The 15185-nt window shown below is 39.9% G+C and overlaps 1 protein-coding gene across 5 annotated transcripts in view; it reads left to right on the top strand.

Annotated features, from left to right (window-relative positions):
* RAB9A (RAB9A, member RAS oncogene family) overlaps positions 1 to 13285 on the top strand; it is a 47750-nt gene extending 34465 nt beyond the window's left edge. For 4 of the 5 annotated variants that reach the window (XM_081126150.1, XM_081126152.1, XM_081126151.1 and 1 more), the window contains exons 2-4: positions 8285 to 8376; positions 9015 to 9042; positions 12189 to 13285. In XM_081126150.1, the coding sequence (XP_080982276.1) occupies positions 12220 to 12825 (606 nt within the window). In that variant the 5' untranslated portion in view covers positions 8285 to 8376; positions 9015 to 9042; positions 12189 to 12219 and the 3' untranslated portion in view covers positions 12826 to 13285. Of the gene's footprint in view, positions 1 to 1852; positions 1952 to 8284; positions 8377 to 9014; positions 9043 to 12188 lie in introns of all 5 variants that reach the window. The other variant, XM_081126149.1, reaches the window with a different exon arrangement.
* The last annotated feature ends 1900 nt before the right edge of the window (positions 13286 to 15185 follow it).

Here is a 15185-nt window from a genome sequence, read left to right as displayed (position 1 = left end):
ACCTCTGTTGCAGGCTCGATCCGGGCCCTGGTTGGGGTGCACGGGGGGAGGCAACCAATCGATGTGTCTCTCTCACATAGATTTTTTTTCTCTCTCCCCCTCCCTTCCACTCTCTCTAAAAAAATCAATGGAAAAAGTATCCCCGGGTGAGGATTAACAGAAGAAAATTTTTACTTAGGGACTTGGGATGTGGTTGTTGGCAATACATTTTATGGTATGGTCTTGAATTCAATGATAAAATATAAATGAAAACAACCCCAAAATTATAGGTTTCTTTATTTTCACTAACCAGGCCATCGACATACATGGTACCAAAAAAAAGGTAAGATTGTTTTAAAATGAAATGGACAGGATAAATATTCAATTTAATTTTCCATCTATGATAATTTCACAATAAAGTCATTGTTTACTTTGTAAAAACAAACAAAAAATGCCTGAGTACCCTTTTGAGAGTTTATGTCATGCACATCCAGACACATGGCTACATCTGAGAGAATTCACTCTCTACTAGGTGGGCCTCGGGTGGGGACCCTGGTTAACCATGAGGGTGTTTCCTAGAAGCATACACTGTGCAGTCCTAAGAGAAGCACTTTTCTCTTTACTCACTTTAAGGGTGCATATGCCTTAGGCGATTTAACTGAGGACTGAGGAAAAGCCTTTGGCTTGGCCATTAGGAGTTGTCTGGGGACTTCTGCATATTAGCAGTGGTGGGATGAATTTGGGAGCCTATGTGTGGTGAGCAGAGTGGAGGAGGGTTGATCAGGCATAGATGTGAAATGGGTAGCAATGGCACAGTAAGTTTAAGCTTGGAAAGTTTCTTTGTAAGCAAAGTCAGCTTCATTACCTTGGTGGAGGCAAATGGGCATCATTGATGGAGAAGTGGGATGAAGTGAACTTTCTGGAAAGCTACCTGCAGCACTCTTACGTTCTTCTCATTTTGATCTGGTGACAACTTCCCTGTAGCATGGGGGCCTTTAATCTAGCTGAGTCCTATGTGCCAGACATATAGCTGTCCTCTTGAAATATATCTGCTTGGGAAATTTCTACTTCCCTTACTTAATATCTCTAACAGCAAGAAGTTCCACTTTGCTTTGGCTTCATGGCTCATGGGCAGTGTTTGTATACTAACTGTTCCCTGAGTTTATTTGGAAGTTCTCCAGCCCTTACACTTTTCTGCTCCAAATGGAAGACACCCGGTTTCAAAAAAAAAAAGACACCTGGTTTCTTATCTAACTTGAGAGGAGTCAGAATCCTTGTTTCCTTAAGTTAACAGCAGATCATTGCAGATCATGTTTAATTTGTTTAGCTCCTTTAATGTATTGTTCTAACGTGCATATTCAAATTCAGTTCTTTTATAATGCATTCTTCCTGAAATAACCAGCCTTCTTCCCACTACTGTATCCCTATCTTGTGATGTGCATCTGTTTCTTTGCATTTTAATTCCGTCTCCCAAGATGAAACCTTAAACTGCCCCACTCTTTTCTTTCTTGTAAAGCACTTTAAGTGCCTTTTATGGGTCAGTGTCTTAATATAGGTAGATACATTTATGCTTACTTCTTTTAAGGGCCTCATTAAACACAACAAATAAAACATCTTCACTTCCAGGATTAGCAGTTTCCCATAAGCCTGTCCACTGAACCATCACAGTTCATGGTCATAATATTAACAACATCTCAAGAGTGAAGGAGAAAATGGCAAATAGTGATGCCAAATAAAGATGAAAGTCTTGAGAGTGTTATGAGTTACACAAATGGATCACACATAATATATGAATGATGCAGACATGTGCCGATCATTTCTTGAGGTCCAAATTCCTTCAAGAACCTGATGAAACCTTTTTTACTTTTTCCAGAGGAAAACTGAAGCTCACGTGCTTCCATCCATGCACTCATCCTTATTTCACGTGATTCTAGGTGCATTTCCCCCTTGCAGCTTGTTCATGGATTCCCAGGTAAGCACACTCTGTGCACACACTATCCAATACAGTACTCATGTAGCAATTTAAATGTAGACTAACTGAAATGAAATAAAATTAAAAATTCAGTTCCTCAGTTGGGCCAGCCACATTTTAAGTGCTCAGTAGCCACATGTGGTTAGTGACTACTGTATTGGACAGCGCAGATACAGAAGAAAAAGTTCTGTCAGATGTCGCTGCTCTACACTTTCAAGATGGTTTAAGAAGATTTAGTTCCTTGACCAAATCTGTGTTTTTCTCTTCTCCCTTCCCACTCTCACCACAATTGTTAATGATTAGTTAGTATACCCAACTACAGATGTGCCTTGTTTTAAGCAAAATCCTGAGTATGTATTTCTTAAAAGTTTAATTAGATGACTCATCTTCAGAAAAGAGATTTATTGAAATGAGTTCTTTAAATAGGTTGAGCTGCTCTGATGTGATAGTGTGGTTTGACTTAGTTTTTTCCTTCTAGTTCTCTGTGAGGTAATGCTCAGTGATTGACTAGATAATTTATTTCATCTGGCAAGTTATGCCTCCAAGTTGGTCTATTTCTATTGTATTTTGCTTAGTTCTTTCTTTTTTGCCCCTGGCCAACTTCTTGCGGTAGAGATAGACTTAATGACTTCCTTGACTTGTTTCTTGTTCATACATTTCATCAAGACAACCAGGAAGAGTAGAGCTAATTAGGCTAAGTGAGATACACCTATATTAAGATACTATAAGGAAACAAATACAGCTCTAGTGAAAATAGAAATAATTTTGAAATTATCCATTGGTTAGTTTCTTTGGTTAGTTTCCATGGTTAGTTTCCTTGAGCCTCAGTTTCTCAAGCTGTGAAATTAAATAAGTGGTTTGCCTCTAACTAGGACATTGAAGGTGAATGCAAAAGGAATGTATGATTTTGGGGGGAAAAATCTGTTCCAAAATTTAAACCTGGAATGATAAATTCAGTTTTCGTGTTGGAAGTGAGAACTAGTCAAGTTGTCACAGAGTATGTGTTTCAGACTCTGAAATTTTGAGAAAATCAGTGTACAAACCCAGCCTACTCTCCGTTTGGTGTTAGAGGAATGTCATTTTTTCAACCACCAGCTCCCTGTTGCAGACAGTAGTACTTATTTTAAAGTGGTTTTCTCATTAGACTTGTAAGTAAAAATCAATGTTTTTGTCCCTTCCCACACATTTTAATAAACTTCAAAAACAGAATTGGGGAAGAACTGATTGATTAGAGAAACAAAGAATTGTAAGTAGGGAAAATACAAGTAGAAAAATAAGAATAGAGTAAGAATAAAGGAGGAAGTAATTACTTTGTTCTCAGTTTTAGCATTTCTTTGGTACCTCACCATATGTAAAGCTTTGTATAAGATGCAGAAAGAACAAAAATAAGACAAATGAATGATGGCATTAGGTGTTATGTGTCTCTCTCAGGGAGTTGAGCAGATTCATACACAATTGACTGGTTAGAGCATAAGTGAATGGGAGCTGTAATAGAGGTGGAAATGATTAGAGTGAAGAGAAAGATTAGACAGGGGAGGCATAGAAGGCTTCTTAGATGAGAGATCTGCACTAGGCCTTTGGATGACCAGGATTTTTGTAGCTGTCCAGGTGTAGGGAGGGGCCTTCAGGTTAGGATATGGGTCTGAGCAAAGGCTGGACAGTAAATGCCTGTAATAGGTTTGAGGATGGTGACTTGTAGGGATATAATTGGGACAGGCTTGTAAGCGAGGTTGGATAGCTCTTTGAATACCATGCTCAAAATCCTGTATAATAAAAATAATGAAGAAATAAATGGGTTTAGTTATCTGTAAGAATGGAGACAATTAGATCCATGACCAATAAAAATGTCTATCTTTAATTAAACATTCCTGTTAGAAATTTATATTCTCCATACTTGGGTCTGACTCCCTCTTAGTTTATTGTGGTATATGGCTTTGGGAACCATCAAGGGGCTGGAGAAGGCCAGAGAAAAGGCTACTACTGATAAACTATCCATATACAACTGATGGTGCAAGATAAAAGTCCACAATGGAAGAGTTGGAAAAATAGTATTATAAAAAGGAAAGGGTTGACATACAATACTCTCTTTTTTCCTTTAGTTTTGAGGTATCTGCCAAAAACATGGTTCATTTTCCTTTTTGCCAGTGATCTATTTATCCAGCTTCCTATTGAGATTAGTGTGTGCCATATACATGTGTTGGTGCCAGCACGTGGTACTGTAATCCTAAAATAGTATCTATTGTGCTTGTAACTGGTTTATTTAAAAGGACACTACTGCAGGCACAAGGAGGAGGTTTGTGGCTCTATAAATCTAATTTTAGGGTCTTGTTGCTAGTAAGACCTGAGGCCCTGGTATGTGTGTGTATCTATAAATATATATCTATTCTTTATATAACTCACCATAAAATTCATCCTTTTAATACAATTTGGTGGTTTTCTGTGTATTCACAAAATTGTGAACTTTCACCACTCTTTAATTCCAGAATATTTTCACCTTTCCCCCCTCAAAAGAAACCCTGTAGTCATTAGCAGTCACTCCCCATTTACCTCTCCCATCATTCCCTGAAAGCACAGATCTATTTTCTGTCTATGGATTTGCCTATTCTGAACATTTCATATGAATGGAATCATATAATATGTGGCCTTTTATGTCTGGCTTCATTCACTTATTATAATGTATTTGGGGTTTACCCATGTTGTATGTATCAGTACTTCATTCCTTTTTATGGCTGATTAATTTTCCATTGTATAGATATGCCTATTTTATTATCCAGTCATCAGTTGATGGACATTTGGATTGTTTCTGCTTTGGGGCTGTTATGAATAATGCTGCTATAAACATACACATACAAGTTTTTATGTTGGATGTATGTTTTCATTTCTCTTAGGTATATGCCTAAGAGAGGAATTGCTGGGTCATATGGTAGCTCTATGTTTAATTTTTTGGGGGAACCACCAGACTGTTACTCATTATGATTGCACCAGTTTACATTCCCATCAGCAGTGTATGAGGGTTACAGTTTCTCCATAGCCTCTTCAACACTTGTTATGGTCTATCTTTTTTATTCTAGCCATCCTAGTGTGTGCGAAGTTTTCATCTGCATTTCTCTACTGGCTCTTGATGTTGACCATTTTTCTCATTTTTAAGTTAGGTTATTTGGTTTTTTTATTGATGAGTTGTAAGAGTTCTTTATATATTCTGGATATAAGTCCCTTATCAGATATTTGGTTTCCAAATATCTTCTCCCATTCTGTCTGTTGTCTTTTCACTTTTTTTTTCCCCCCAGAGAATGTGGAAGGGAGAGAGGGAAGGAGGAAGAGAGAGAAACAACATCGATGTGAGAGAGACACATCAGTTGGTTGCCTCCTGCGCACACGCACCAACCAGCCAGAGATTGGGCCTGCAACTGAGGTACGTGCCCTTGGCCAGAATCGACCCCAGGGCCCTTCAGTCCTTGGTCCAACGCTCTGACCACTGAGCAAAACTGGCCAGGGCTTTTCACTTTTTTGATAGTGTCCTTTTTTTTGTGCCTTTTAGGCACAAAAGTTCTTAATGTTTTTAATTTTGGTGAAGTTCAATATATTTTTTGTTTTGTTGCTTGTATTTTTTGGTGTCATACTGAGTTATTTTGAATATAATCAGAGTTATAGAAAAATTTAGGAAGCATTTGTCCTTGAGGTCTGGTGGATAGCAGTGTTTAAAGAAAATTTAAAAGATGATTTCTACTTCACTTAATTGCAGCATTCAGTCAAGCTAGACTTTAAGTGAAAATGAAGCTTTTGATTCATTTTTATATACTTTTGATATTTAAAAAAAGTATGACTTTGCAACCAAATCAGAACTTTGAAGATTGAACTCGGTATTGATTATTCTGGGCTTTCTTGTAGACTTTAATATTAATCTTTAAGCTTTTACATAGTGTGATCACAGTGTGCCTACTATTTGGGTTTATCACTCAACAGTATGTTTCTAAAGTCCTTTGTCTCCAGCTAAGCATTTAGTCATTTCCAGAAATCTTTCCTTGGCATCTAAGGCCCTGCCTGCTCCAGGCCTGTCTCTCCAGTCCCATCTGCATACAGCTCTCGTCTCTCTCTGGACTCCAGGTTTCAAGCCTACTTTGGACTCTCGACTGCATGCCAGGCTGCATTGGCACAGCCTTGGCCTGGACTGGTCCCTCTCCCTTGCCCCCTCTCCTCCCCTCTTTTCACAGTTTTCTGCTCCTGGTGAGCTTAGCTTGTTGTCAAACCCATTTGCCCTAGGTCAAATCTACCTGTAGTGGAAGCCGAGCTTGGTGATCATTGAGACATTGCCTTCGAACAGCCCGCACTGGAAACCGGTGTATGGTCTCTCACTGACTCTGTTGACACAGCCAGTTTTCCTCTGGCGCTGGAAGTTGCTGCCTTTCCTTTAACCCAGTGGCGGGTGAAGTAGCTGGCTGTGTTAGAGTCATAGTGTATGAAATTCACATCCCCCTGATGGCTGGAGTCACGCACAGCTCTGAGCTACTCCTGAGATGCTCACGCAAGGGGCCTGGGTCTGACTGAGGGGAGTCTCAGGTTCACCCAGCGCATCGCTCACCAGGGGAGACGCTGGGCAGATGCTGCACTGTTGAAGTTGTTCCTTGGTTTTTGGTTGAATATGAATGGCTGTATTCTATCCCAAGTACAGACTCTCATTTGTAGGACTTACCACAGTTGTAATGGCATGGATTTGTGTGTGGATTGTCACCTCTCTAACTCCCAGTGAGACTGGTGTGGCTTGCATCCTCTACATCTGGCACAGTAGGCATTCACTAAATGCTTGTTGAAAAACTTTTCCCACCCGCTCCACTGAATGCTAGGCTTCTGGGGTGGTTCTTTAGAGTTGCAAACATTAGCTTGAAGTTTCATTTAAAACATGTTTAAGCTGCTCTACCCTGTCTGCCTCAGCGGTTGGAGCGTTGGCCCGAGGACTGAAGGGCCCTGGGTTCGATCAATTCCCGCCAAGGGCACATACCTCGGCTGTAGGCTCAATCTCTGGCCCCAGTTGGGGCATGTGGGGTGCGTGTGGGAGGCAACCAATTGATGTGTCTCTCTCACATCGATGTTTCTCCCCCCCTTCCACTCTTTCTGAAAAGCAATGGAAAAAATATCCTTGGGTGAGGATTTATAAAAAAAAAAAAGGAAGGAAAAAAACATGTTTAAGCTATTAAAACTCATAAAACTCAGGCACATTCAGATGTGCTTTATACTACAAGTGGATTGAATACTGTTAGTTCTGTCAGGTTACCTTTATTTTGTGCAGATCTTGAAATAAAGTGAGCAGTTGAAAGATTCTTACCATTCAACTGCTTATTTTTATTATATCTGTGACAGCAACAGGAAAACCCTAGAAATAAATGCAAGGCAGCTGAGCCTAGTGGGTTAAGTGCTGGGGTTTAGAGTAGCCTGCCACATTCGTACCCCATTTCCACATTTTACTAGCTGTGTGACCTTGACCAAGGTATGTAACCTCTCTGAGTCACTGTCCTTACCTGCATTATAGGGATAGAGACTTGTGAGGAGTAAATGCAGTGAAGCAGAGTAAATGGCTTACAGGGCTCAGTCAGTGTTGGCATTGTTGTTGTTATTATAATCATACCTCATTTTATTGCCCTTTACTTTATTGCACTTTGAAGACATTGCAGTTTTTTACAAGTGGAAGGTTTGCGGCAACCACTAGCAAAAAGATTATGACTCGCTGAAGGCTCAGAAAATAGTTACCATTTTTTAGCAATGAAGTATTTTTTACTTAAGGTATGTACATTGTTTTTTAGACATAGTGCTATTGCACACTTAATAGACTACAGTATAGTGTAAACATAACTTACATGTACTGGGAAACAAAAAAAAATTTCATGTGACTTATCTATTGTGATATTTGCTTTATTATGGTGGTTTGGAACTGAGCCCTCAGTATCTCTGAGGTATGCCTGGATTATACTATTTTATCCTTAACTCCAAAATGTCAAGGTTTTGAAGTGTCTCATTTTTTTCATTGATTGAATTTATAAGTTAAAGACTGCTATATGTAAGTCCCACAAAAATGTCCTTCGCTTTAAGGGGGATAAGGGGCTTAAAACCATTGGTGTAGACAGAGCAAGGCTAGTACTAGCACAGCTCCTCATTCGTCACTGGGAAACCTTCCCATTGAATTTGATCTCTAGGTCTAGGATCCTGGCTTCCTGTTGTCTGCCTGCATAATTCTCTCATTTTTCTGCCCATAACTCTTACTGAAATTTCACTGAAGAAATGGCCATAATAGAAGCCTTTCTGTAATACTGCCAGTAAAGACTTCTTGTATTCATTCCACAGAAACTTCCTGCATTCCTATGATGAGCCTGGCGCAGTGGTGAATCGCTTCCCCCCTGTTGTTGGGTCTGAGTGAATTTTCCCGAGTCTGAGAGGTAGGTACAGTTGTCACTGTTGTCCTGTGAGCTTCAGGATGTCAAGTAGCATGCCTATGGGTCTGTGTTCTTGGCCTTTGACACCAGGACCAGTTCTCCTTTACCACAGTGAGCTTTTATTTGGTACCAAGAAAGTTTTCACCTTGGCCTTGGCTGCCCAGAAAGAAGCTTCACAATACTCTTTGCTGTCGTAGACCAACTTTTCCTGTGTCCCATTGGTGCCCCTCTCTCTCGTGGTCCTTCTTTTTTCCTTGTTTATGTTAGCTTTATTTTATTCTCTGGAATATGATTATTCTAAGCCCTCAAAATTTGGGAAAATGTTGAGTGAATTATATATTTTACATTTATTTCATTTTAACAAAATTTTATAGCTATCTGAGTGTGAAACTTAGAAAAGAAGGGTGGGCAGGTGAACGACTTCTCGAAAAAACTGATTAAAGTGTAGTATTTGAATGTAGGACTTTTTTTAGTCTGAAAAGGTCATGGGAAGCTTTCAGGTGTGATTTTATTTTTAAATTAAGAATTTAGCGCTAATAGAAGTCAGATATTTCTTTCACATTTTAATGTGTTTACTCTTAAAATTATGAAAAAAAAATTGAATTTACATTGCTAAGATGTGCTAATTTTTTTCTTTGCAGATGATGATGCTTGAACTGAACAACTAAGGTGAGATTTATGACCTGTGTAGTATGTTTTTCTTATTCAGATTTCCTTATAGCATTTAGCTGAATTGCTAAAATCGTGTTTTAATCTTGGTGAAGATTATTGCCTTTGGGCAAACATTCCAAAGTGTGGGTTATAAAAGACTTGACATTACATTTTAAGGTAAGTTCTGAAAATAACATAGCAGGATACCTTTATTCATTCAGCTTATACTCAAGAAGTTTCAAAGGATTTCACTGTTTTTAGAAAAGAAAAAGGAAACTTAAAATATCTGTAAGCCTATTATGGTTATGTTAATGTATAGATTGCATGAAGTTAGTTTTTGTTAGTTTTTGTTAGATGTCCTTGGGAAATGAGATGATTTATACAATTACCGGTATCACCATGTATGTTTATATATAGTTCTACAGTTAGAATCAGAGAGATGTGTGTATTATTAGTAGTTTTAGCAAATGCCAACATACTTCCAAATAGTATATCTGGGAGGCCCCAGATTACAGATGGGAAATGTAAATATTGTACCCCATTTCCTGGTGTGTGGGTCTAGCATTCCCCAAATTTGTTTGATCAGAATAATGGCACAAACTAGGAAATCCCACATTATTATGAAAAAAGAAAAGAACTGTCAACGTGTCCTGATAAAATTATAAATGACAAATGCTAAGGATCTTCTAAGACTTAAATTTGGGGGATGTATGCAACCAGTCATCTGAGTGGAGGTTGTTAAATTGCATTATCTGGGTTATAATTTGATGTAGAGATTCTAACAGTGCTGTACAATAAAACTTTGTGTCTGGTAAGACAATTAGAGACCTAGTAAAATACTGGGATAAATGATAGATTATAATTATGCACATCTGTTCCACTCTCCTAACACAACAGGGAACTTTTGTGTTCATGTAGCTTAAACATTGTGTGAAAGGAACAGCCTTGGGACAGGGGCTGCTGGGGAAGGTTTCCAGTGTTGGTGACCATGCTGAGTGGTTCTGAGGGCCCAGTGGTAAGTTAGGTGAAACGGGGTGGGATCACCAGCAGAGGGAACAGTATGTGCCAGGGCAAAGGCACGGGAGGGTGTGTGAGCTGGGAAGTGGAATTGAATTTCAGTTCCATCTGACGGTGCTTTTCCGAATGACTGAAGCCAAGAATGGGGAGCAGGGCCAAGTGTCTTGCCTTAAAAATTGGATTTAGACTTGAATCTGTGGAGAACTACTGAAGAATGTTAAGGAGGGGGTATTTGACAGATACTTTTCCCTAAGTCAAAATAGTTGGTGTGCTTTTTTGGTTTTGTTACATCTTTTTCTGTAACTCGAAGTTGTTTAAGCAAGATTGCTAAGAATTAGCAAAGGAACCGATTTAGCACATCTTTACATATGTCAGGAAATTAAGAGGCTTGAGATTGTTTGAATTTCCTCTTTAACAGTAATTTAGCCTGGGCATTGGACAGCGTGATCCATTGGCAGTCAGAAGTCTCCGAGAGGTATGCATCTTGATTGCCTCAGACTTTTGTGGGCCAATTTAAATTGTATTAATTATAGCAGTAATTACTATAGTGGTAATTTAAAAGAGCTAGTTGGAGTTAGGGACAAGTTGCTACAGGTTTTAGCATATAGTTGGAAATACAGAATTCTTGCATGTTAGAGGAAGTGTTCCATTACATTACAGTGGGTCACATTTACATATAACTGGGAGATAGCCAGATAATATGATTCTGCAAATTCATCCAAGTAATATCACAATTATTGTTCATGTCTTAATTACCTTCCCATTGAGAGGATCGTGTTAAATTTCCATTTTTGTTCTAGAGCTGTGCTGTCCAAAATAGCTATTGGCTCTGTAAATATGGCTATTCAAATTAGTTAAATACAATTTAAAATTCAGTTTCTCACTCTCCCCAGCCATATGCCAAGTGCTCAGTACCACCTGTGGCTAGTGGCTGCCATATGGGATGCTGCAGATGGAGGACATCTCCACCATTGCAGAAAGTCCCGTTAGTGCTACTCTAAAGGTTGTCTTTTACAAATTTTAATATACTAACAGCCACTTAATGCTGAAGTATTTACAGATTAAGTGATATAATTTGATTCAAAATAACTGAGGAGAAGGGAGAATGGGGAGTTATGGAGGAACTAGGATTTGCCATTAGTCGACAATTGGTGAAGCTAGATTTAGGGTCTTATGGGTATCATATTATTCCCATTCAGAAATTTTGTGTATGTTTAAATTTTTCCATAATAAAGAATTAAAACAGAAGCTTAAATAGGGGCAGCACTTAGAAGGAATCTTCTATAAATGAGCATCTGAAATCCCACCCCGACAGGCTAGTGCCTATAGTGTAGGAAGGTTTTAATCGTGCCACGGTTTCCCCTAAGGGGTACGCATAGCACCACGTTTTTATTTAAGGGTTACTTCATTCCCCCCTCAACACACAAGTAACGCACAGGCTCACCCTTGTTAAGTTGGAACTGCCCAAATAAGTCTTGTGGGTAGAATGTGCTAGATTACAATACTATATTTAAAATTCCATTGCTGCTGACAGTAATTTTGGCAGACTCAAGGTAGTGTTTCCGATGAAGAGAATAGAATTCATTTACTCAGTGGTTGGCTTATTTTTGTTCACTGCCAAATCAGTCAGCTTCTGTCTCTGGTTTCCCAGTTACCAGCTCCTATGGTGATAGCATTGGAAGAGAAGAAGCAGGGATCGTGGAGAAAACCCTGGCAGGAGAGGAAAAGCCTTCGGTGAACACTGTCACTGTGTCACCAAAGGGCCCTTTGAAGTTGTCATGCATATTTGCCTACTTCAGTCTCCTACTGCATGCCTAACAGATGGTGGCAGGGCTATTGAGAGTAGAGAGAAACGGTTGAAAGCAAGGTGTTTGGGGTCAGACTTGGCCTTGAGTGCCAGCTTCAGTCAGCTGAGGCCCAAGGAAGGGCGAGACTGAACCCCCACCAGCTGTTGCAGGGAGTAATGGTAGGGCAGTGCCTGGCGCATCGTTGAGTGCTTCATAAATGACAGCTCTGCTGTTAGGTATTGTCTGTGCAGAAAGGAATTGGAGCTCTGTGTTTATTTCCCTTAAATGCTGATATTCATAGAATCATGTAGAGCAGTGTACAGGTCTAAAGGAATGTAATGGCACCTTTTTATTTTACAGGGTTCTGAAGTCAAAGATCTTGAGATTAATAATGGCAGGAAAATCATCACTTTTCAAAGTAATTCTCCTTGGAGATGGTGGAGTTGGGAAGAGTTCTCTAATGAACAGATATGTGACTAATAAGTTTGATACCCAGCTCTTCCATACAATAGGTGTGGAATTTTTAAATAAAGAGTTAGAGGTAGATGGACATTTTGTTACCATGCAGATTTGGGACACGGCTGGTCAAGAGAGATTCAGAAGCCTGAGGACGCCCTTTTACAGAGGTTCTGACTGTTGCCTGCTCACTTTCAGTGTTGATGATTCTCAAAGCTTCCAGAACCTGAGTAACTGGAAGAAAGAATTCATATATTATGCAGATGTAAAAGAGCCCGAAAGCTTTCCTTTTGTGATTTTGGGTAACAAGGTTGACATAAGTGAACGGCAGGTGTCTGCAGAAGAAGCCCAAGCCTGGTGCAGGGAGAACGGCGACTACCCTTACTTTGAAACAAGTGCAAAAGATGCCACAAACGTCGCAGCGGCCTTTGAGGAAGCAGTTCGAAGAGTGCTTGCCACCGAGGATAGGTCGGATCACTTGATTCAGACAGACACCGTCAGCCTGCACCGGAAGCCCAAGCCTAGCTCCTCTTGCTGTTGATGGCCAGAGAGGTTCCCGTGCGTCCTAACCAACTCTCACACACACAAACAGGGGAGAGGAGAATTAGCATTTGCAGCAGTGGATCTTGTACTCATAAAATTAACCATATTGCTGCTTCATAAGTGGGTGGGAGAAGGGACACATTCACTCACAGAAGAATCTATTTACTCAATAATGGCACCTTACATTTATAAATTGTAACGGTTGTCTAATGTTTAATTTAAACATGTAAGTTACAGAGCTAATAAATGAGTTGACCAAGACTTTGACTTTACTTATGATTAAAACAAAACACTTGAATATTCTAGAAATTATTGTTCTTTTCCTGGGAAAATGGAGAACTGCTTTTTATATATGTATATTTTTATGTAATTAGCATCTATTCCTGGTTCAAGGGGAAAGTTTCCTAAAGCAATAATGTTAGATATTAAAGATTAAAATCGAATGCATTTGTGCTGCAGTGATTTGCTTCTTTGTTCTCTTTCAAATTATTTGTGTCCACATTTTCATTTTACACAGCCGAATTGATCTCACCCAGTAATCGCTCACCATTTGTGTGCCACACGTTGGCTGCCCCCCAACCCCAGAAGCCAACTTTACCATTTTTAGAGGAAATGCAAAGAAGGATTGCACTTTGTGTGAGGGTAAGAGAAGACATCTTTATTTGGTCATGTATTTATTGGCTTCTCTCTTACTGAACACTGTTTAGTGATTTGCTCTTGAGATTTTTCATCTTGCCGCAGTGACCACTTACTGATAAAGCAAATTGCGGTCTTTGTGGGTGTGTCCGGATGCTGCACATTCGTGCCGATTCCATCCTCCGGAGGCGAACCAGTGCCCCGACTGTGCGCCAGTGAAGGTGGGCCTGGCTGTGGAGCGGTGGGTTATCAAAGGACATGTTTGGGGCGGGGTGCATTTTGAGAAACCAAATAGATCAGCCATTGAGTGTCGGCCTAGGATCCAGGAGGTCTCGGTTTGATTCCAGGTCAGGGGAAATGCCCAGGTTGAGGGCTCGATCCCCAGTGGGGGGCGTGCAGGAGGCAGCCCATCAGTGACTCATTGATGTTTCTATTTCTCTCCCTCTCCCCTCCTATTAAGACATGTTTTGTTTTTAAAAAAGAGTGTCATTACAGTAAGCTAAGCTTTTGAAAGTCTTATTTCCTAACATAACAATTTGGCTCTAAGGAAAACATTTTAACATTTTTGATTTGGGAAAATTAAATCTCTTCATATTCTCAGGTTCGAGAGCTCAAGTTTTTATTATTTAAAATTACTCCTCCCCCCAAAAAACAAATCCTCCATCCAAAAAATAAAATAGGAATCCACCGTTTACAGATTGCTGTATATTATATATTTTTTGTTTTGTTTTTCTTAAAGGGACTTGCTTTGTTTTTTAAAATCAAAAGTGTGCCCATTATTCTGCGACTTGCCCTTCTCTCTAAATATGTCTGGAAGTATTTACATTATAGTAGGCCGCCCCTCATTTATTAGCTGTATGGATACCTAACAACTATTCCAACCCTTCTCTCTTGATAGACATGTAGCAGAAGTACATGAAAATGCCGGTTTCCCACACCTTGGTCAACAATGTCTGCATGCGTGGAAAGGGAGGGTAACAGTGAAGCATTCTGGGAGTCACATGGTTCGAAATCCTAAGGCGGACGTATCTCTGCCTTTGCCACCAGTCCCTGTCCCCGGAGGTGGTCGCATCAGTTTCTTGGGTGTCCATCTAGATATTCAGTGCATAAGGAAAGCATACTCTATGAGCTTGTTCGGCTGCCATAACAATGCAGACTGTGTGGCCTCAACAGTGGGAATTTCTTTTCTCACAATGCTGGGGGATAGAAGGCCCAGATCAAGGTGTTGGTAGGTTTAGTTTCTCCTGAGGTCTTTCCTGTGGCTTGCAGATGATCTTTCCTCTGTGGGGGTCCTCCCCATCTATGTCCGAATTTCCTCTTACGCCAGATTGGATTAGGCCAACCCAAATGGGCTCATTTTAACTTAATCACCTCTTTAAAGGCCCCATCTCCAAATACAGCCACATATTAAGGGTCTGGGTGGTGGCTACGACTTCAACATATGAATTTGGGGGGTACGGGAACAATTTGGCCCATAACTGTAGGTATTTACAAAATGTGTAACTTGGGTAGTTACATAGATTTCACTAATAGCATTTTTTTAAACTTTTAAGCATCTTCTCAACTAATCTATTTTCAGATAAATCCTTAAGGATTAGATTAGTTGGCATTCAAGAGGTCTAGAGTTGAGCAGCAAAAATGATCTAAGGACCAGGTCTACATGTGTGTGGACAGGCTGACAGAGGGGAAAGTAATCCAGCTTCACACCAGGTCTTTAAGGGG

The sequence above is a fragment of the Miniopterus schreibersii genome, assembly GCF_964146895.1.
Source record: "Miniopterus schreibersii genome assembly, chromosome: X".
Classification (NCBI taxonomy): domain Eukaryota; kingdom Metazoa; phylum Chordata; class Mammalia; order Chiroptera; family Miniopteridae; genus Miniopterus; species Miniopterus schreibersii.
The sequence above is the reverse complement of the archived record's forward strand: the minus strand, read 5'-3'. Positions and strand labels throughout refer to the sequence as shown.